The 23,415-nt window shown below is 33.1% G+C and overlaps 2 protein-coding genes and 1 long non-coding RNA gene across 4 annotated transcripts; 1 reads left to right on the top strand and 2 right to left on the bottom strand.

Annotated features, from left to right (window-relative positions):
- The first annotated feature begins 1,029 nt into the window (after window positions 1-1,029).
- Window positions 1,030-5,431, top strand: LOC110994187 (L-threonine 3-dehydrogenase, mitochondrial). The gene is made up of 4 exons (XM_022260707.2): window positions 1,030-1,274; window positions 2,216-2,740; window positions 3,043-3,309; window positions 4,264-5,431. The coding sequence occupies exons 1-4, from the start codon at window positions 1,175-1,177 to the stop codon at window positions 4,398-4,400; spliced, it is 1,029 nt and encodes a 342-aa protein (XP_022116399.1). The 5' UTR covers window positions 1,030-1,174; the 3' UTR covers window positions 4,401-5,431.
- Window positions 4,945-12,453, bottom strand: LOC110994212 (transmembrane protein 18). The gene is made up of 4 exons (XM_022260747.2): window positions 12,090-12,453; window positions 11,793-11,910; window positions 11,108-11,256; window positions 4,945-9,007 (listed from the first exon to the last, which is right to left on the bottom strand). The coding sequence occupies exons 1-4, from the start codon at window positions 12,144-12,146 to the stop codon at window positions 8,894-8,896; spliced, it is 438 nt and encodes a 145-aa protein (XP_022116439.1). The 5' UTR covers window positions 12,147-12,453; the 3' UTR covers window positions 4,945-8,893.
- A 1,575-nt stretch (window positions 12,454-14,028) lies between these two features.
- Window positions 14,029-18,490, bottom strand: LOC123689521. Of its 2 annotated transcripts, none has more exons than XR_006750472.1 (4): window positions 18,358-18,490; window positions 17,581-17,663; window positions 15,525-16,649; window positions 14,029-14,469 (listed from the first exon to the last, which is right to left on the bottom strand). It is a non-coding gene; the product is annotated as an uncharacterized LOC123689521 (long non-coding RNA). The 2 variants fall into 2 exon arrangements; XR_006750471.1 differs by having other exon boundaries at window positions 16,444-16,649.
- Between the last annotated feature and the right edge of the window lie 4,925 nt (window positions 18,491-23,415).

Below are 23,415 nucleotides of genomic sequence, written 5' to 3'. Positions count from 1 at the left end.
CAAAACTGAACTGAGTGGTCGCGTTTTGGCTCGCTTATATATCCCTGGGAAGAATCTCGAACGATGTTTCCGATGTTTACGAGAACTTTCTAGGCGGGAGCGCTACTGAGTAGCGATCGCCTAATTCTAGAACGCGCATACTTGCTATCTCTTTCGCACACTGCTACGTGCTTGTCGTACGACGTTCTAGAGTTCTCGGTCTAGCTTCGAGAAGGTTCTTATCTTTTCTCTCTTTCGCGTATCAAACGGAGCTTGTTCCACACCTAGAAAATTCGTTCTAGAATATTCCTTCATCGAAGGGCTATAACCAGGCCTGAAAACGCCTGAAAACGGGTCTGCTGAAAAGTGTACTATTCGTCTATACGTGTTCTGAAACCGACTGAAAAAATGTTTCAGCCTCCTGAAAACTACGGCAACATTATGTAAATTTCGATTTTCTAATATGTGATTGACCCTCTCCTGAAACGGTCATAAATCATATTTCAGCCTGCTGAAAAGTTCTCTAAGTAGTGGAAAAATCTAAAAACATTGCAGTTGACCCGTCTTCGTAACACTATGTATGATTTGTTTTGCATGACCAAATCAAGACGTGGCAAATATTTCGCGAATATCCGCATTAAAAACTTGTTTGCCTATATGGCTATTAGCTATAGTTTGTTGTTATTTTGATACAATACTGATATACTTTTAAGGAAGGAAAATAAAATTTCTTTTCCATCTAACACACGGTAGTATTATTTTGGAAGAGAGCATATTTATTCAGATTATACTTGTTCTTATATCATACAAATGATATGTATTTTAATCAAATTCGACACTATTTGTGTTAGAAGGAACAGGTATGCTGATTTATTTTTTTCGCAAATTGAAAACGAGATCTCAAGGCCAGACTGGCAAAAATTTACCTACTAAAGTAGGCATCTGTGATCTACGTCAAACTACACACCCACTTCCGTATCAAATAAATATAGTATACATCACTTTGATTTTGACTACACATAAAGTTCATTTTCCTATTTCAGAAATCTCACCAAGCGTTCTAGGTGTGACGTCGAGTATAACAGGTTCCGAGGTTCTAATTCATCTAAATCTTTATTGGCTTCAGTTAGTTGTTATCGTTGCTCTAAGGTGTTGCTTATTCGGAACAAATCAAAACCGATATCATTAGAATACTATGGCGCTATTGCAAAAATTATTTCAGAAAACATTATTGACGAATCTGCGGGCGTACAGTGTGAAAAGTTTACAAAAACCACCTAAAATTTTAATTACTGGTGAGTCCCTATGTATGTGAGTCGGAGTAACTGCTTAAGACTCTACATAATGTATTTAGTTTCATGCTTTTACACAGTTTAATATCTGGAGCGAGAAGATAAACCTGTTTTTGTATCAAAGTTTTGTAATAAAGTTTTTTTTTTATTTAGTTTTTCGCTAATAAATCTCAAGGAACTACACGCGGTTGGAACCCAGTTATACCTAAATTACTCCCGTAACTAAATATACCTCACTACTACAATCGTTAATAATACAAAATTAATTGACATACTGTATGTAAATATTTCCTCTTTTTTGCCGTATTACATAAATAGGATCTGAATAAATTATAGGTGACCTTGAATTCGCAAATTTGCCAATTCCGAATAGGTGCGTCTTTACTTTGTTATTTTTTCTGTAATCTTCAATACAGAAAGGGTTTTTAATACCTGTAAAAAAAACAATAGTACTTGCAATCGACTATTATATTTATATTGGTCAAGGATTAATACGATACTACGGGTATACGAATGTGCCTATAGTTAAGTATGTAAACCTCTGCACACCAACATTCACTTTAGTCAAAAGGATTTAGGAGAGGATTGCAAGTAACAATATTTGTATTTAAAATTAATATATTTCATGAATGTTACGTAAATATCTATTAAAAATAGTAAATAGATATTTAACTGTTTGCAAGCTGCTTGATAAATATGTGTGTTAGTAAAATATTTACATAATTAAACGTGTATAATAACATGTTTATACTACAATTGTTCCTATCGGAGAAATGGCGTTGTGAACAATAACTTTCATGGAAATTTATTATTATTATTTGTTCATCGCGTAGGTATATTTATGACGCAAAATAAACATCTTTAAATTTAAATAATAAATTAAATGTTTTTATCGTCATGAGTCTTGCGTTGATTTAGATTAAACTCGACAACTTATATTTCAGGTGGTCTGGGTCAACTAGGCGTGGAATGTGCGAAATATTTACGACAAAAATATGGCCAACAAAATGTTATTCTATCAGATATAATAAAACCAACCCAAGATGTGGCTAATGATGGTCCATATATTTTCGCTGACATTCTAGATTTTAAAGGACTCCAGAAAATTGTTGTCGACCACAGAGTAGACTGGTTAATACATTTTTCTGCTCTGTTAAGTGCGATAGGTGAACAAAACGTCCCACTGGCTGTGAGAGTGAACATCGAAGGCATGCACAACGTTATAGAGCTTGCAAAACAGTATAAACTAAGGATTTTTGTTCCTAGTACAATAGGTGCTTTCGGCCCAGACTCTCCCAGAAACCCAACCCCGAATATCACTGTTCAAAGACCAAGAACAATTTACGGTGTGTCTAAAGTCCACGCGGAGTTATTGGGAGAGTACTATTATCATAAATTCGGGCTTGATTTTCGTTGTTTACGATTTCCTGGTGTTATTTCCAGCGATCCACCAGGTGGAGGCACAACAGGTATTACCAATTGTACTTTTAGCTGTGACCATAGTTCTAAGTAAAATTTTAAAACGCTCCATCAGTTGATAGAGTACCGAATTAGAAGGGCCGGGTCAAGAAGTTTATAAAAGACTTGAATTGTCACTGTTAGTGCAACAATAATGAACAAGACATAATACTTTTGACATAATATTTTTTATATACAAAAAATTATTATGTCTTACTTAATATGCATTCTATATGTATGGGTGTCTGACTGTATATATAGATTATAACTACTTTTGGAGCACAGGTTTTCATTACCAAGCCCTTTTTTTCAGATTACGCCATAGCAATCTTCCATGACGTTTTACGTAAAGGCCATTACCAATGCTATTTAAAACCAGACACGAGGCTACCAATGATGCATGTGAGGGACGCACTAAAAGCCCTCTCAGAGTTCCTGGAAGCCCCAAACGAAATCCTGAATAGACGCTGCTATAATGTCACTTCGATGAGCTTCACACCTGAAGAACTGGCCGACAAAATGATTAAATATATACCAGATTTTAAGATCACATATATGCCGGACGCAAGACAGGAGATTGGTAAGATAAAATTATATTTAATTATGTATGTGTAAACGTAAGTTTTATATGTTTAAACGATCATTAATATGGCAACACCCACCCAAAATTTGCATATAAAACCTCTAAGAAATAATGTGTATGAAACACGTATTAAAATTTAAATGTCACCTCTAGTATTATAGTACGCGGGTCACGCTGAAAGTCTTTAGGTATTCTAAAAAGGCTTAACGTAGAAGGTTGCAGATCCATTTATTGTTTGTCGAAGTAGTTTTTCGTTTTTATTTATACATCTTCGCAGTCAATAAAATTAGTGAAAGATGCAATAGACCAATTCTTCGTTACGGACTGTTATGTGGCATTTGTGACAGCAGTAGTAGGATAAACGGTATTGTTGCGTTTCACGACTGTCAGATGGCACGAAATTTCTTCGAAACTTTTATCTTCCGAATAATTTATGTATTGCATAGCTATTTGGTACTTTATTCATACATTGTGTTTATATATACAAAGAATTTCCGCCACAAAAAATCAAATAAATGCATATCATTATACACGATTGAAAAGCACTATTTACTTTTATAACGCCTGCATATAAATAAAGGCAAATATAATAATTTGAGTAAATTATTAGAAAACTCCATAAACTATTAAACTAACATAGTACGACAGGTTTTATATTAAAATAAATTTGGAAAACACCGTATTAGACGTAGACAGTTACAGTCTAATAGTGCCCTAATAAAATCATACTATGTTGATCGCTCATAATTCACGGTATTTAATATCGAGGATTATTGGTATGTAAGGTGACGTTTAAAATTGTTATTTCCAAGAGTAATGTATGTAAACAGACTTTTTTGTAGATGTTTTTCTTAGCACCTTACGTCTTTTCTATAAAGTTTGTTAGTATACTTATTTTTATTTTTAATATAACATAAAACTAAATTAAGAAATAGAAACTGTGTTTTTCAGCTGACAGTTGGCCCCAAGTGTTTGATGATAGCGAAGCAAGAAGAGACTGGAATTGGAACCCCAAAGTGGACCTGGACAATTTAGTTGAACTTATGATGCGCGAAGTCAAAGAGAAAATTGCCAGCAACGGCTTTTGACATTGCATACTTAAAATTAGTTTTAATAAAAGGAACACATTTATTGTAACTTAACCTCAGGGCCTGGTACAATAAATTGCAAAAATCCTAAATCAGCCGTGCTCATGGAAATTTATATAACATACTTTAGATAACATAGATAGATATTTTGTAAATGTTTGATCTAAAAATCTTATGTAATTTTATTAAATCAAAGTTGTGTTAATTTAATTGACAATAAGCTGAATCTCTAATAAATCGTCACAGGAAATTTAATACAAAGACTAGATATATAGCTTAAATGTTTGTTACATTTATAAATAGCCCAATTAGCAAATCATAAAGCCACTGGCAATTATTACGTTAAATAAAAATATATTCGGGGAAACAAATGCAGTTAATATGGCAACTTTTTTATATACAAATTGTCATTTGTCAACTTAATGTGGTATCTGTGGCAGTATCTTTATGATTACTGATTACTGAATAGCACTCAAAATGTGAAATTATGAAAATAATGTAAGAAACTCACTTCTATTTAGGTTTAAGTTGTATTTAAAATGCATTTTCAAACAAATACTTTATTTATCCAATAACCAATTCTTAGCTTACAATGTTAGTAAGCATACCTACTATAATGTAAACACAATATTAATTCCTATTAAATAAAATCACATATACGCAATAACTACAATATACATATGCGTGTCAATTAATAAATTGAATACAGAATTTTGCAAGTCTTAAGATAAGATTCATAGTCGAGGCCCAGCGCTAAGTATAACTGGCGTGTCCAAAACGAATTTGAGTTACACTTAGCACTAAGAACTATAAATCTTAGGTTCAAATGAGACCATATTCTTTTACAAGGTCAATCGTTAACGACCATAAAATTAAAAAAGCATATTGCACTGACTTCATGGACGGATACTCAATGAAATAAGACAAAAAAAAAATATTTTAACTGAAAATTACTAACCGGCGGATTGAATATTCGACCATGTCTCTTAACCTAAATAAAATAACTAGCGTGACTATAACGAAACCAAAATTCAAATCACACATTCAGTCTTCCATAAATTAGTAACAAGTGCTAGACAAAATGGACTAATCTTAATGGCAAAATGTGATGTACAAATGACGTAGTTTCCTATATCAAACTGGCCTAATGTGATTGTCAATGTGCAGGTAATAATTGGTTTAGTCCATGATAATATTCAAATGAATATCAACATTTATCTTGAGAGTCGCAAACAACTGTCTTGTATGGGGTTAGGGGAGGGATAATCGAAATGTTTCCGCATTTCCTTCGTATGTTTTGGTCAACAGTATCTACGCACCACAGACTTTCGACACCATCCGCTTTTCGTTTGACGAATTGTAATCAAACCCGACTTTCATCTATTGTTTAGATACTTGTACGTCACTGGGAATAATTGGAATTTTTATTGTCCTCATATTTTTAAGGTTCTTCGTATTATTTATTTTATTATATTCTGCCAAAATATTTCACATTTAATTTGCAATTAAAATATTGAAACGGAACGCATTTCCAATTTTTAAAATCAAAATCAACTTGATGGTTAAGATTTAAACTGAGTAAACGAACATACAATCAAGGAATAATTTCATCATACAAACATACAATTTTTTGTCCGCAATCACTTTTTACAGCACAAATAACATTCCCTCGTCAAGCTCGTTACATAAATGCTTATATCTAAATATAATGATATTATTATGGCATCTACATACGTTCTTCTACTCAAAGGCCACTCAAATCTAACAATTATTTAAATTCTAAGCATGCTAAATAGAGACAGCAATAGTTTTGAGCAGCTCCTTAATGTAATTGCGTGTATTTGCGCATTCAACATTCATTTATTAACAATATTAAGTACAAAGAAGCGAAGCTATTGCTGATGATATACGAAGAAAGAGTTAATGCCAAACGCGCTTTTTAAAGCTAATTTATCAAAGTACATACGGTACGTTGTATTGTATTGTACAAAAATTAATAAATTAGTTCAGGCACTGAGGGTAGATCGCCAGTTGTAGAAAGTAGGAAAAGAAAATACTAATATGTAACGTCACAAAACTTGTGTCAAAAATAGAATTTCAAAAACATTGGCGTTAATAAAAATTACAGCTATATTAATATTCTAAATGCGAAAGTGTTTGCTTCTTTAAGATAAAGGTAGATGTGATCATGTTAAAAAATGCTCTATTGCACGTAAACGAAATCGCGGACCTAGCTGTAAATGTAAATTGTCATACAAAAATGACATTGTCACGATTGACAAACGCGCTGGTTTCATTTTATGTTGCCAATTTGGAGGTTTTCTCTCCAAATTTAAGGAGAATAAAATATGTTACATCCCGTGTTATATTACCTAATTCATGAATTTCTTTATATTTTTTAAACGCACGATCCTACACAATTTACATTAAACCAAATATAATCTCAAAGCGTGGCTATAGCTGAAAGATTTTAAGTAATTTCCGTTTGGAGCTACGTATTATCGAAAACGACATGTTTTCATTAATCCAATAAGATCCAGTTTAATCAAATTATATAATCAATGATAATAGTAAATCCGATTAGCGTATTTCTAATTCCATTTTGTTTTAAAGGTAATGTCTATAAAATGGAATACTTCAATGGACTTGCACATATTTGCATGTTCTTGACTTCTCGCTCATACCTAATTTCGAAATAGAATTGCTATTGAGTGTTTGACCTTATCACATACACGTTAAACTAAACAAAACTTTCTTTAGCTCATTGAAGGTTAAAGTGAATAATCCCGCGAGTCAATTTTTGTTGTATAATAATATATGAAAATATATATGCATGCATTGCTGAGCTGCATATATATACCTACTCCTACCAGTTCAGACGAAACCTAATCCAATAAAAGTAATATTGGTGACCTTATTTCTTTTCATAATAAACATTTCTAGCATTAATATGTACGTTCTTAACGACTCTTGTTAGTTATAAAAAATAATTCCGAACAATTATTTAAGGAAATAGAGAAGAATGATAAAAAAACAAGCAACAATCAGTGAGAACATTGCAAATGTACTGAAAGTCGTGGATTCCCAACGAAACAGTAACTGTTTCGCAGTAACTAGATAGTCCACCCCGTTAAAACCGATTAATGAAAGAAATGTGTCTGTTCTCCTGTGTCTTGTACTGTGCCGATAAAAAAATGGTTAGGTTAATTAACTACGTATTAAACTACGTGACTATTTACTTGTGTGAAATGAAATTGTTTATGCACATCTCTACCTCTCTTTTACACCATTATTATTCTACTCTGTGAACATACACTTATATTTTTGAGGAAAATTATCTGTCAAAGTCACAAAAATATACTGTCCTTGAATATCTCATTAACATAATTGCGTAACGTCGAATGTTTATTTTTAAGTTGTTTCACTGCGATGATTACATAAGATTCAAAACGTTGATGATAATAAACGTGTAGTGTTAATTATTATATGCACAGTGCACTTTGGCACAATCTTATTCAAGGTCACAAGTTGATTTATATCTAGATGAAAACGGATTCACAAACTAAAGACTAATCTTTTATACCAACACTGATTTTTAGATGGAATTATACAGAACAATATTACGAGTTTTAAACTAAATATATTAGGTTTCGAATAAGCCATTCTTTATGATTAGAGACAATGGCTATCATATCAAATATATTTGTAAAATGAAACTAAGTTTGTTATTATCATAGATAAATTAGGGTCTTCACGGCAATGACGGCAATAAGGATAAATTTAAAAGTTCAATTTAGGATTGTAGGAGCGAAAAAGTTTCTTAGTGAAACACAATCGTGTTCCTTTTAATGTTATGTAGTGGGTCTAACGAGTTTTAAATATGAAATCTAGATCTGAAAGTGTACTCGATAGCTTTTCCTAATATAGCAATAGACATTTCTTGATTTAGTTCCAATACATATATTATTAACACTAGCCGTGACCGCGAGTTCGTACATTTTCTATGTGCGAATGTTTGTTTCTTTTCCAAATCACATCTATAAATAGGTACTGCTACCTTTTTATTTTCGCATTTATAATATTAAAATATCCTACATTAGAAATAATCTGTCCTTATACAAGTCTGTATTGAAATTTGAATGTGTGAAAATAGGAACTCTATACATACAATATTCTTCTAAAAATATGTATAAAATGCGTTTAAATTTTTATTATTTAGCAAATTATGGATAAAGATAGTGGACAGTATCATTCTTATAATAGAAGTGAACAATTAATTTTATAGAAGAAATCTTTATATGCATCAAAAATTCTCGCCAAGGTTACAGACAGATGCATCAAAATTAATTTCATGTCTCACCTGGCAACATTACGTCAATAACAAAATAATATTTGTTCTACCTACGGGGCTGTACCCATAGACATGTTACCACAGATTGAGGCAAGGGACAAACCTAAATAATCTTACCAATTCCCACCTCAACGACTGGTACCTAATCCGACTTTGTCATCTTTCCCTTGTTCATGTTTAGCTCTTTAAGCCGCTGACGGAGTTGTGCTTTCTTAAGATTCGTCATAATTTGTGTTGATTGATAAAGCCATGAGCCCTGTAAAAATAATAACCATATTTCTTGTATTCATTACAATATGTAATAGATAAAGACTTCGATTTAATAAACCTGAAACATCACACTCTGAATACCACACTGATATGATTATTTTTGAATGATAGTATGAATAAATGATTAATAGTTTCGTTTGACCTTTTAAAATACCGATATAGAATACAATGTAAGTACCACAATTTTCGGTATTATAATTATTTATGCAACATGTTTATGTATTACTGATCGATTTCATTACAATACAAATATATATCCACAAACACAGAAGACGTGCTGTACAGAAACCAACGGGGACGAATACTTCTCTACACAGCTATGAATGACCTTCACATAAACGCATAAACAATAAAAAAATTACAGAATACATAATTAAAAAAACTATTAGTTGGGTTTATACTATAGAAATACTCATCTAGTTCACGAAACAAAACTACATATATATATTAGAAACATTTCACAGACGATAAACCAGTAAATGCATCTATATGGTGAATACATTTTCACCATCCAATAAATACAATTAAAAAATAATTAATATTTATAATGTAGTCAAACGCATTCATTCTAGAAAGATGTTTGTACGATACTTTAGTAGCAATGTGAATGTCAAGCAAAATAACCACATTTGGTAAACCAGGATTACCAAGGTCGTACACCCGATCGATTACAACTCTTAAGTAGATAGTATTGATTATAACTTCCAAGGTCTTGATAATTGTTGTGGTCTATATTAAATTTATAGAATAATGAAAGCTTGCCACTTTTAATAAAGTATAAGTTATTTACTATAGTAGGAATTCTCAAGTTATTTATCTCGAAAATTAGGTGTCTGGTGATATCTAACATTATTATGGAAGAAATCGCTTCTCAGAGATAGGTTTATTTTGAACTTAATTATTAAAAAAAGTTTTACATAAAGAAAAACAGTCTAGTAGTAAATCTATTTTTAATACCTATCACTTTTGTAATGAATTTTGCGAATTTTCGCCAAATTCGCAAAATTCATTACAAAAGTGATGAAAATTTAAAACAAAACACATATTATACATTCAAAAAGATCTGTTGCGTTTTTGTTTGATTTTAAAATGTAATTGCTTGATCAAATTAAAGTCTTAACCTTGGTTTGTAACGGTCAGTGCACACGTCGTGATTAAAAGGTTGAAACGTAAAACAAATGTGTTCTATATGTTGTTCATATATGAACATCATTTAATGTAAGCTATTTGTATAAAAATGTACATAATTATCAATCTGAAAATTACACAATCATTGAGATTGTGATTATATTTTTTATTGAAGAATTTTAATACACACTTTACACATACAATTGATATTTTAAATTACAAGGTAAACTGGTTTGACCTTACCACAGATGAACACACCATGATAATGTTGAACATAAATAAACTTGTCAAAACTATCTAAGCTTAAAGTATATTTATAAGTAAGATTATTTTAAGAAAGATTTTGTTGAACCTATTTATAACATATTTGCCATAATTGATAACAACATAGTCGTGAAACATTTACGACCTTCGCTTCAATATGGTGTACCATCCGATTTTTTAAAATAATAGTAGCTGGATAAGTACAGTATGTCCTTGATATGCATATTTTACAGATAACAGTGGAAGTTAGAAACTTAATGGCTATTTAAAAAAAGCCTAGAAAAAACGAAACCTTAAGGTTATAGGAAAATTTAGTTTATAGGTCTATGATGCTGCAGGAATATGCCATAACCATGCCAGAGACAGTCTGGGTATTTAAACTAGTTACTTTCATATATATATTTCCACTATATTGGTTTTTTATCTGCATGCCAATAAATTTATCTGCATGCCAATAAATTATTTATAACTGACATAGAACATAGATGAATTAATTAACAAATGATTTAAATTAGGTCTGGCAGAAATAATACAACAGGTGCTTGTGAATTATATGAGGTTTTGTGTACTGTAACACAAATAAAAAGCATTATCTGATACAACATATTAGATAACAGGACATATGATAGTCGTATGTAAATAAATTTTGCAAACTAAGACTCAAGATTACTTAAAATATTAATAAATTACTTACCACCATAATCATACAGTTTAATAATATAGGTATACAGAATACAACTGATATAAAAAGACCCTTGCTGTCAAAGTATTGTTGTCTTGAAAATAATGTCCAATTTCTTGCAGCTACTTCATTAATGCTCTCAGAAAAGTATACCAATAACACTGAAATAATAATAAAAGATTAATTCCTTTAAGAAAAATATACAATCAACTCTGATATGACAACGTTAAAGGGACTACTGATATTTGATTGTAAAACCAATAGTCATAACAGCTGATCACATTATAAAATACCAAATACAATAGAACTCAGCTGGGACCTTTGATTTTGGTCAATATAAACAGTGTGCTAAACAATGTTGTTGTACACAGTTTTTACTATAAATATTCTACCTGTCTTAGTCGGTATTTTTCATTTTGTTAAATCATATATATAATTACAGTTTTACAATATTGAGTAATAGAAATTATTAGTATGAAGCATGCTGTTATTGCTTACTTTTGCTTAGCAACACATTACAAGTATTATAATTTCATTAAATTCTTTGGATTATGTGGAATTCACTCTACCCACTTATTTAAATATGATTGTGATAGTTTAGGTTGTATTTGTAAAAATCAAATATATCTAAAAGAATGTACTTTTTTAAATGTCTTATAACTAAATAAGCTTTTAGTTTTGTTATAGTCATACTCACATAGTGTGATAAAGAGGATAATTTGAAAATTTCCATAATTTCGTGTGGAGAAGCAGGTAAATGTGACTAACACATGGAATGATAATAGTGCTATGAGCCAAGGATCACGCCATTCAATCTGAAAAAAAAAATAATAAGAGATCATCATTAAACAAAAGATTACTTTTTATTTATAAATATTTAGACCTAGAAACAAATTAATACGTTGTTTATTGACTCTAGAAATTGCAAATACACTACAACTGCGTTTTTTTTACAAATACATACAACAAATGCGACAAGTTAGGAAGTACTTACACTTTTTATGTAGGACACAAAATCCGAAATCTCATTGACCTCAACAACTCCGTCCATTTCTAGGCTTCTATACAGTTTACTGTTTATCGATAAATATATATTAATCAAATTAGTTGTTTTAATATTTACACAAGCGCAATCTTGAATATTAGGATATTATTGTCAATTAATCAAAATAGAGGTTTTCTGAACTAGACGTTAGGCCTGGACAATTAATTGATGTTTTTTTATTATATATTATCACCGGTCAACGGATTTCTGTAATTAACTTTATTTACTGTATCACCGCACATAATATTAATGACAAATCACTAAATAAAATCACGCCTCTCAAGAGTCAAGACTCAAGAGACGTGTGTACAGACTACAGATATCTCTTATATTTAAAGTAATTTTATTACGTTATTTTTATTATCTATGCTATTATACTAGACTACAGAGTCCTTCGAAGTTCGAGCTACAGAATACTAGTTTATTAGTTTAAGTAATAGTTAGTATACTAGCCAGTCAATCAGTTTTGGTTTTGGTTAACTAATAAAAATAGAGAACTGGAAATACCAACAAAAAACGTCTAAAGCTAAAAGCACACATCAATTCGGAAAGGGATCACCACCGTATCGCCCTTCGCCTTGCCGTCAACCAGGCGTCAGGCTAACATATGCACGTAAACAAAGCGTGTCAGCAGCTTCTGTACGTCAACTCGGCTACGGCTAGGGAACGCCGCGCTTCCGGCTCGGTTTCGGCAAGAATGTCGTGCGAGGGGATTGGGGCAAGAGTGGACGAAGAGACGTGAGTTCGGGTACGGAGAGCCGTAAGCGCAAGGACGACGAGCCGTAAGCGCGGGAACTACAAGTTGACCACGCACTGCTTTTGGTTCGGATCCTGTTCCAAGGCGAGGCATTTACAAATTCGCCCAAATTCGACATCGTAAAGTAAGGCCTAGGTGGCATGGCAATCGATAACTATGTTCAAGTTGTATTTTCTAGTATTTTTATATTTAGACCACGTGTTTCATAATAGTACAATTCAACAGAACATAATCTAAGTCTATGGTAACTCCTAAGTAGGTGACCGGTGTCTTCCACGGCACGTCTGGATCCTGGAAGCGTAGAGGTGATGGCCTACCCTGGCTAAACACAAAAGGCCTAGTTCATGTCTTATTCGGATTTCCATCGAGTCCAGTCCGGTCCAGAAAGCGTTGGAGCTTCGACGCAGCGTGCGCGGTTTTCAGCGACGCCCAAACGCCATGTCATCGGCGTAGAAGGTCAGAGTGCACCCTACCAGGCACGGGACGTCGTCCGTGTACGTGGCGTATAGCAGGAGCGAGAGCACGTTGCCGTACGCTACGCACACCGTGATGTGTCACCGGTCACGGTCTCGACGCAGCCTCTTCCGTCGCAACGAAAAGCTGATCCCCATCAGCTAATAGCTGCGTTTGATCAGTTTGATGCAGTACTACTTTGTTGCCATTCTGAATAAATAGGTGGTTAAACTATATATAGTCTATGATACTACATTCTGTAGTTGGTTTTCGCTAATAATTAATCTGTGATTACTGGTTTGAAAATACAATTTAGGAGTTTTGGCGGGAACTCCAAATGTGGCGGTCGATTTAATTTTTTAAAATTGTTTTTCGTTAAAATATCCTGTGTAAATAATACTAAAACTTATTTTAATCAGTGTAAATAATTGTACATTTTGTTAATTACTAAAATGAATGAACCAGAGGACCCAGGTGGAACCCTGAAGCGACCCAAAATTGCTCGTAAAAGAGGCGCGAAGGAATGTGGACCTGAAATAGGCGGCGGTGAGGATGACTTTATTCCGTTTTTTAAGCCAGGTTATCTGAGACTTTATCCTGAACATTGTACTAATACCGACTTCAAAGTTTTTGTTGAAAGCCAGGACCAACAGGTTAAACTTGGAAATAAAAGCCCAGTTTACTTAAATAATATTTTTACTTCGGAGGTGAAAGGTGTGGTAGTATTACATAGAGTAAATGCCAACAAAATTGCGGTTGTTTTTAAACAATACAACACTGCAAATAATTTCATCACAAATACGGACTTTTTAACAAAGCACAACTTAAAGGCACATATTCCAGCAGCGCAGATAGAAAAAACTGGAATCATTCGATATGTGCCTACCAGCATTTCGAACAAGGAATTGTATACGAAACTGTCTTCGATTTATGAAATTATTTCAGTGAGAAGATTTACGAAGAAGGTCGGTCAAAGTACTGTAGGTCTCGAGACTGTCAGTATAACTTTCTTGTCAAATGTTCTGCCCGACAGCATCCAATATGATCTATTTTCGTTCAGGGTGTTTGAATATGTCCCGCCCTTGCAGCAATGCTTCCGGTGCTTCAAGTTCAACCATCCTGCAAAAATTTGTAATGGTAAACAACGATGCTCAATATGTGCTGGGGAGCATAATTTCAGAGATTGTGATAAAAAAGAGAACTTATGTTGTGTTAATTGCAGTGGCCCTCACTTGGCCATATCCAAATCTTGCCCAATAAAAATGAAAAAAATACTTGAAAAAAAGGGTAACATTACTTATGCCTCTGTGGCTAATACAATTACATCAACTGATTTTCCATCTTTACCTGCACAGTCGAGCAATGTTGTTAAGACTCTACCATCAATAAGCCAAAATGTAAATAAATATAAAAATAAAAAAATTGTAAGTAATGTAAATAAAACAATGCCTGAACCCGACTTGAATCAAGCACAACTCAAGTCTGAAATTGTAAATAATAAGAATATTCTGATGGCGATGGTTCAAACATTAGTTGAATTGGGTAATAAATCAGACAATGAGCCCGTGACTACTCTGTTCATTAAAGACTTACTTTTAAAAAATCTGTCACATTAATGGATAGTAAAGTACAAAACATACAGCAGTTATGTATAGCTCAGTACAATATTCAAAGCATACATGGGAAAAAACCGGTATTGTCTAAATTCTTAGCTGAGCAAAATGTTGATATCTGTCTACTCAATGAAACCTGGCTGAAAGATACATTAGCATTTTAAAATTTCTGGATATAATTCCCACTATCATAATGCCCAAAACAAGCATGGTGGAGTAGCAATTTTGATCAAACCATATTTTAAATATAACATTATTCAGACCAGATTTTACCAAGAAATTCAGACTATAGCATTATCATTATATGTAAGTGGTAATCACTTAACGATTTTATGTGTATACTGTCCTCCCTCGAATGGTAGCTTCAAAATAAATAAATTGCGTGATATAATTAGAGATTTGCCTAAGCCAATATATGTGGCTGGTGATTTCAATGCACATCATGTGGCATTTGGGTGTATGACCACGAAAAGTCGGGGTCATCAGTTATACGATTTAATTGATGAATTTGATCTATGTGTCCTTAACAATGGTAGCTTCACTACTATTAATTATCCTAACCGTAATCCATCAGCTATTGATGTCAGCTTTTGTAGTGCTCCAATCACCCCACTATGCGAATGGTGGGTGCACGATGATTGTATGGGGAGCTATCATTTTCCTACACTTACTCGTGTTTTATTGTCCGTTGATAGATACCAAATTAATCCTCCCATTGAAAAATTCTTATACAACAAGACAGACTGGGCAAAATACAATGAGCTATCTATAATTGCGTTTTCTAATTTTGAAGTTAATAATGAGAATCCATTACAGTCATATGACGAATTTATCGAAAGGCTTGATACACTTAAGAGGGATACTGTGCCAAAGTTTGTCAAAGCTAATAACTATCGTTGCAAACCTCCAGCGCCTTGGTGGAATGACACATGTGAACAGAGTGTTATTAAAACTTATTCAGCTTTAAAACAGTACAGAAGTGATCCAACCATTGATAATTACATTAATTACAAAAGACTTGATGCTGTTAAGAAAAAGACAATTTCAGAACATAAACGCAATGGTTGGGCAAACATCTGTAATACGTTTAACAGAACTACACCGATTAGTATTATTTGGAAATACATCAAGTTATTTAAACGAATGAAATGCAATAATAGAACATATAAAGACGAATTTGTTGTCCCTCTTTTAGATAAATTATCTCAAAATGAATGTAGGGTTATTGATAATCTAGAAAGTTATTTTCAAATTAATAATAGCCTTCAGAAGTCTAGTTTTCTTATAGAACCCTTTACTTGGAGTGAGCTTTGTACAAGTTTACAATCCAGACGAAACACAACCCCTGGTTTAGATGACTGTCCATACATTTTGATCAAAAATCTAAATAAGTCCGTTCAAAAGAAACTATTAGCTAATCTTAATGCTCTTTGGCACTTTAAAAAAATTCCAGAATCTTGGAAAACACAGTGTGTAATACCTATACTTAAGCCTGACAAACCACCTGAAGAACCTAACTCTTATCGTCCCATATCATTGTCATCTTGTGTTGGAAAGCTTAATGAAAACATGATAAAGATGCGCCTTGAGTGTTATGTAGAGGCGAATAACATCATTCCACATGTTCAATATGGCTTCCGGAGAGGGCGAAGTTGTGCTGACAGCTTCATCTCTCTCTTGTCAGATCTGAAATATGGCAATAATAATAATAAGTCCAGTGTTTGTGTTTTTCTGGATGTTCAAGGTGCGTTTGATAATGTAGACCCTGGCATTTTGGTTCAAGTTCTTTCTGACATTGGTATACCAGGCATACTTTGCCAGTGGTTATTTAATTTTTTAACAGATAGAACTTTGTATATAAGGCATAATAATAATCTTCATGGTCCCAGAAGTGTCTCTAAGGGTACTATGCAGGGAGCTACATTATCTCCATTGCTGTACAATATATATACTAGTCAAATACTTAATTTTGTAAATATAGAAGGTGTAAATATTTTACAATTTGCGGATGACCTTGTATTATATTGTACAGACCATAATGTAGATAGAGCTGTAAATAGTATAAATAATGCTTTAGGTCAATTGTACATATATTATAATGACAGGTTGGCTCTACAGATTAACCCCAATAAAAGCAAGACCATGATTTTTAGTAAAGATTTTCCCTCTAATGGCATACTTTACAATAATCATCCAATTTCAGTTGTATCTAATCATAAATTCCTGGGTGTTATCATTGATAACAAACTTCGTTTTGATATGCACATCAATCACATTATAACTAACTCTCTTAAGGGTTTAAATATTATAAGATGTTTAGCTGGTGTGAACTGGGGTGCAGACCCCAAAATTTTAAGTATGTTATATAAGTCTATAGTCAGAAGCCACTTTGACTACAGTTGTTTAGCCTACTCAAATAGTAGTTGTATAAAAAAACTAGACATAATTCAAAACAAAGCTCTGCGAATAATTTCTGGGGCTATGTGTTCAACTCCCATACGAGCTATGGAAGTTGAAACCAAAATAATGCCACTTTGTCTTAGAAGACTTCTGCTAATAGAGAGATATTTACTAAAGCTGTTATCTGGTAATGATAATGTTCTCAAAAAAATAGTACCTTTTCCTGTACAATGCTCGGCCCAGCTGACTTCAGGAGGTGAGCTCTTACGAGGTTATTTCCCAGTTCTCCCTCTCATTGTACTGCAAATGAATGAAGATTTTAAAAAAGTTATTAAACAATCAAAGTGGACATGCTACTCATACTCATATTCCTGTATTATATTTGAGATCAATATTGTTACTAAAAAAATTTTTAACAATTGTGAATTATTAAGTTTTCTTTCTGAAAATAATTACTATACTTTGTATACAGATGGTAGTAAAAGTGAGCTCTTTGTGCGCAGTGCTGTTTATGATCCCCAATCCAAGTTTGGTCAAAGTTTTCTTCTGGACCCTAAATGCAGTGTTTTCACTGCAGAGGTATATGCGGTCCTCGAGGCCTTGAAGAGGATCGCACATATAAATAGTTTTAATAATTTCTTAATTTTAACAGACAGTTTAAGTATAGTCCAAAGTTTAACCAATCTTAGATTTGACTATAAAAAAAACTATATTTTGTATAATGTTAAAAATTTGTTATTTAGTTATGAACAAAAAGGTATACAGGTCTCTTTCATGTGGATTCCATCACATAGGGGCATAACAGGAAATGAGATAGTAGATAAAATTGCACGTGATGGAATCAACATGTTGGATGTTAGCTCCATAGTAAAAGTACCTTTGACCGACTGTTATCAATCTATTAACAACCAGGTTAACAGTTTATGGATCGAATTTTGGAAACAAGACCAAGAACAGAAAGGAAAATGGTATGGAAATATTCAAGCAAATCTACCTGTGGCACCATGGTATAACAAACTGAAAATGGCCAGTCGCGACTTTATAACGACTATAAACAGATTGCGTTTTGGTCACTCCACCGTCCCGGCCCACCTGGCTAGGTTGGGCATAGTGGCGAGCAGCCACTGCACCAGTGGTTGGAAACTTCATACAAAAAATATTTTGCATGAGATTGTGTTCAATTATGTGCCAACCTAGAGAAATTAACATTGTGTTGCCAGTAACCAAGTTCATTAGTTTGAAAATAAATTAAACGCAGAATTTATAAATCATTTAGTGAGATAAAAATCAACTTTTATATATGCAGTGTGTATTTTATATTTTATTTATACATATTTGAACATAATTTTATAAAATTAATCAAAAGATTATCTAAATTTTACAAGATTGACGAGTGTGAATGAATTTTAAGTTAGTAATGGCAACACTGCATAAAATGTCTGACACGTCATCAGTATCTTGTTGCGGTTGATGAGTTATTGTTTTGTGTATTTTTCAGTGGTTTATTTGGTTTGCTTTGCTAATTTTGGGTTTCAGACGTTGAGTTGAGCATTTGTTCCCCCGTCGAATCCATTTATTACTACACAGTGTTGTGTGTGCTTGAGACAGAGACTCCATTAATTACCGATGTACTTTTGTTAATATTCTTTTGTTAAGTACTTTTATTTTATACTGGTGTTCTATATTTATGAGCGTGTGATCTCGTCAATATAGTCAGGATGTCGAAGAAAGGAGCTCGCAGAACATGTGAAATATGTGGCATCAAAGAAGCTCATACACCGGAGCCACTGTTTTTCGGAAATTTTCCGTTGGATGAAAATCGGTAAGGGGAGAAATACCGGCGGTGAGAAATTCTTCTTTGGTACCTATACCTCTTCTGTCATCTGTCCATTGCAAACAAAAATACCAATAATTCACTGACTAATACCTTGAAAAATTTAATTGGTTTGTAATACTAGGTGTTCGCCGTTTACGAACGTAGATCGAGCGAAAATATTAAAAACCTGTCACCCCCAGTATCTCCAAAAATACCCCACTTATCAAAAATTCCCCACGACAATCGATTTCGATTTGGGCCTTCTATCTGTGTTTCAAATTTCATCCAAATCGGTTAATCCTTTCGAGAGTTATAGCGTTACAAACATATGTATAAGACAAACAACGCCGAATCGTCCCACTACTCTTGACTCGGAGTCACAAATGTTAATTTTGTCTCCAAGAGATCAAAGTAAAAATGAAGCGTTAGAACATATTAAGTTTGGGAGCAAGCACATCGAAACAATCAAGAACGCTCTATATGAGATATGAATGTTCACTAAATATTTGTTGAATGCAGTGCAGATTCAACAACATAAGGATAGGCTTCTGTCTGCTTACACCAAAAGACTAAAGACGGAGTGGGGATAATGTTTGCTTGCCTTTTTATAGTTCAATAAAAATAAACTATTTCATAAATTTATATGATTTTAAAAGAAAGTGTTGTCTTGATTTTGGTTCTATTAAATTTCGTAAAAAGTTGTACTTTAATAAATTCCATCTACACTTCAAAAGTTCATACTTATTCTTTGTACAATCTAAAGGTTTTTGGTCACATGGACATTAATATGTCCATGTGGCAAAAAAACTGTGATTAAAAACCATTAGGTTGCCACATAGCCTTCTGAACCAGGACATAACCTTAAATACATACCTATATATCTTTGTTTTTTCAGATGCAGGGAATGGGTACGAGTAACAGGCAATGGGGATCTTGTTTATTTGCCAATAGAAAAGTTGAACAGAACTAAATATGTGTGTGAACGCCATTTTAGAAAAAAGGATTTTACTAAAACTGGAAACCGACTTAAGAGACGTGTTGTACCCAGTTTAAACTTAACAGCATCCCCTTTAAGCAGTAGCCAAATGACTGATTTCCCACTTCATGTGTGTAAGTAAACAATTACTTAAATTCTGAAATTAATGTAACATTTCATTATATAATGCAATTGATAATTAAGAGATGGTGGCAACCTCAGTGCCATCTCTCTAAATCTCTCTCATCTCATCTCTCTAAATCTCTCTCATCTCATCTCTCTAACTTATTTCAGTTCAACCTACTGAAACCACTAGTAGAAGTGCTACAGCTACGGCTACTTCTGTCCCTGGCGCAGTTCAGGATAGAATAGGTATGTGAAATCACCATTTCATATCAGAGTATGATTTACCTCATTTTCTATGGGCCCAAGACTAAACATGGATACTGTGACCCTACAGAATCAGGCTTAATTTCTCAAATGGTAAAAAATCAATACTATTTTTATTCCAAAATATTAATATCGCTGTAAAAGTCTCTCTTTTATTACTTATTCATATTTATGATATTGCAGATTCACATACTGAACCTACACCTTCCACCAGCTCAAAAGATCATTGTGACACAAGTACCTTGGTTGCCGCTAACCCAGTCACTTCTGCATTGTTACAGAGTGCTATAGGTATGTAAAAATAACAGAAATTACTGTGCTGTGTATAAAAAACTTTCTCTACATTGACTTAATTTTTTAACTTTATTTAGATACTTCAACCTTCCAACATGGCCAAAGGAATTAACTATTTTTTCACTAAACAACAAACAACTATAGTGACGTCTTATACTATAAACAATGGGTCTGTAACTTTTTTTTCTATTTCAGGTACACATATTGAACCTGTACTGTCTACAAATCAGCAGATAAAAGCAGATAGCATACCAGACCCACAAAAATCGAGGGGTGTTAAAAGACAGCATCCAGATAATGAAGGTAAGACAACTAACATATTTAAATAAAAAACCAACAAGGCGCGTGTCCGGCCACAAATACGTATAATTTAGGGTTCCACATTTTAGGGTACAAATTTATTTTGTAACTTGACTATTTTAATTCACATAAAAATTTATTTTTCAGAATTAACACCCAGAAAGAAAAAATTGGTAGAACGACTCACTAAAACCAAATGCACACTCAACTCCCTTAAGAAGAGTGCAATATTTATAGAGAAAATTCAATCTCCTGTACTAAGGGAACTAATTGTAAATGCATGTAAAAATCAAAAAAAGAGACCTCAAGGACGTCGCTGGTCTACCAAGCATAAACTGTCATGTTTGGCCATAATGAAGAGGTCAAGGAAAACTTATGCATATTTAAGTTCTGCTGTACCATTGCCCAGCGCAAGAACCTTGCAAAATATACTTAAAAAAATTCCAATTCAGACTGGAATCAACCCTGCTGTTTTAAAACATTTAAAAAATATTTCAAGCAAAAAAAATGATAAAGAAAAGTTGTGCTGCTTGGTATTTGACGAGATGGCGATAAAGTCACGACTTTTATATAATGAGTCATCCGATAAAGTTGAAGGCTTTGAAGACCTTGGCGAGCACGGCAGAAAAAATAATGTGGCAGATCATGCCTTACTTTTTTTATTACAAGGGATTTATAGAAAATTTAAGCAGCCTATTGCATTTTACCTGGCAAAAGGCACTGTGTCATCGACTCAACTAGCCGTTATAATTAAAAATATTATAAGTGAAGTAGCAGATTGTGGATTTAATGTTATAAATACAGTGTGTGACCAAGGTCCAACAAACATGGGAGCTTTAAAAATTTTAAGAGAGGCGTCCGGGCCCACTGAAGATGGATCAAACCATTATTTTAAAGTTAAAGGAAATGATGTATTTATTGTTTATGATGTGCCACATCTGTTTAAATCTATAAGAAATAATTTTTTTAACTGGGGAAGCATGACCTTTAACGGATCCACAGCAAAGTGGCAGCACCTTGTGGAGATGGAAGAAGAAAATAAAAAATTTTTATTTTTAAGTAAAATAACGTCAGCTCATGTTCACCCTAAATACAGAGGTAAAATGAAAGTAAAGCTAGCAGCGCAATTGTTAAGCAATACTACAGCAGCTGTGCTAACCCTGATGGCCCGTGCTGAAACACCACAAAAGAAGGCGGAGGTTGAAGAGACAGCAAAAGTAGTGCGAGAATTGGACCAACTGTTTGATATTACAAATGGTCCATCTGGTCCAAAAGATAAAAAAAAGGGAATTCGCACAAATGTCTCCCTAAAAACTAATCATATGGACCAATGGGCTGCTTATATTAAAAAAATTGAAAATATGAAATTCCTTAATAAAGGAATTCAGTCAAATATTAAATGCATAGAAGGTTACCTAATAACATTAAAAAGTCTACGAGCCATTTGGCAGAGAGTGCAATCAATAGGATTTAAATATTTAAATTTATGAAATTTAAATCAGGACGCGCTAGAAAATTTGTTTGGCGTTATTAGGCAACATAGCCCAACAAATAGAAATCCCACTGCAGCCCATTTTGTTGCAGCATTAAAGACGGCGGTTGTGACAGGCCTAACTGCACCACATAGCCGAGGGGCCAACTGTGAAGCAGATGATAAAAAGCTGTTGACAGACTTTCACAATTTCGTATTTGAAAATGAAGATGAAGATACACTAGATATTGAAGATGAAGAAAAAGAAATTTTTTTAGGGCCAATTAACATAGATGAAGAAAATGAAATCATATATAGTTTACCTGACAATGAAATGGCAGAGACCGATTTCTCATTAATTTGTGAACAACCTGTTGTTTATGTAGCTGGTTACATGGCTAAACAAATAATAAAAAAAATTGATTGTGAAGAGTGCAAAAAATATTTAATTGTAAACAACCCAGAAGACAACCCAATGTATAGTTACATTATGTTAAGAGAATGGTGGCAAAATAAGATGTCATTAACCTACCCATCGTATAATTTATGTGAAACTGTAAAAGTATTAGTGGAAAAAACAGAAAGTGAATTGGTTAATAATATGCATGAAAGTAATATAAGTCTCCTGGGTTGTACTTTGTATGATGTGCACAGTCCAAATTTAATTTTAAGTTGTAATGTTCATGCACAAAGTGTAAGAAATTTATTATTTGAAAAAACCAGCAAATTACTTATAAGAAGGCAATGTCAGCGAATTAATCAAGGATTAGCTTCAAAAGAAGAAGACTTGGCAAATTTAAATAAA

This window comes from Pieris rapae, chromosome 10 (genome assembly GCF_905147795.1).
Source record: "Pieris rapae chromosome 10, ilPieRapa1.1, whole genome shotgun sequence".
Classification (NCBI taxonomy): domain Eukaryota; kingdom Metazoa; phylum Arthropoda; class Insecta; order Lepidoptera; family Pieridae; genus Pieris; species Pieris rapae.
This window is presented reverse-complemented; position numbering and strand designations above follow the sequence as displayed.

Bases quoted from the DNA above. Each gene is read 5' to 3' on its own strand.
- LOC110994187 (XM_022260707.2), top strand. From the start codon at position 1,175: ATGGCGCTATTGCAAAAATTATTTCAGAAAACATTATTGACGAATCTG. The intron at 1,275-2,215 runs GTGAGTCCCTAT...CTTATATTTCAG, and splicing joins ACCTAAAATTTTAATTACTG to GTGGTCTGGGTCAACTAGGC. The intron at 3,310-4,263 runs GTAAGATAAAAT...TGTGTTTTTCAG, and splicing joins GGACGCAAGACAGGAGATTG to CTGACAGTTGGCCCCAAGTG.
- LOC110994212 (XM_022260747.2), bottom strand. From the start codon at position 12,146: ATGGACGGAGTTGTTGAGGTCAATGAGATTTCGGATTTTGTGTCCTAC. The intron at 11,911-12,089 runs GTAAGTACTTCC...TTTTTTTTTCAG, and splicing joins TTGTGTCCTACATAAAAAGT to ATTGAATGGCGTGATCCTTG. The intron at 9,008-11,107 runs GTAAGTAATTTA...TTATTTTTACAG, and splicing joins TAAACTGTATGATTATGGTG to GGCTCATGGCTTTATCAATC.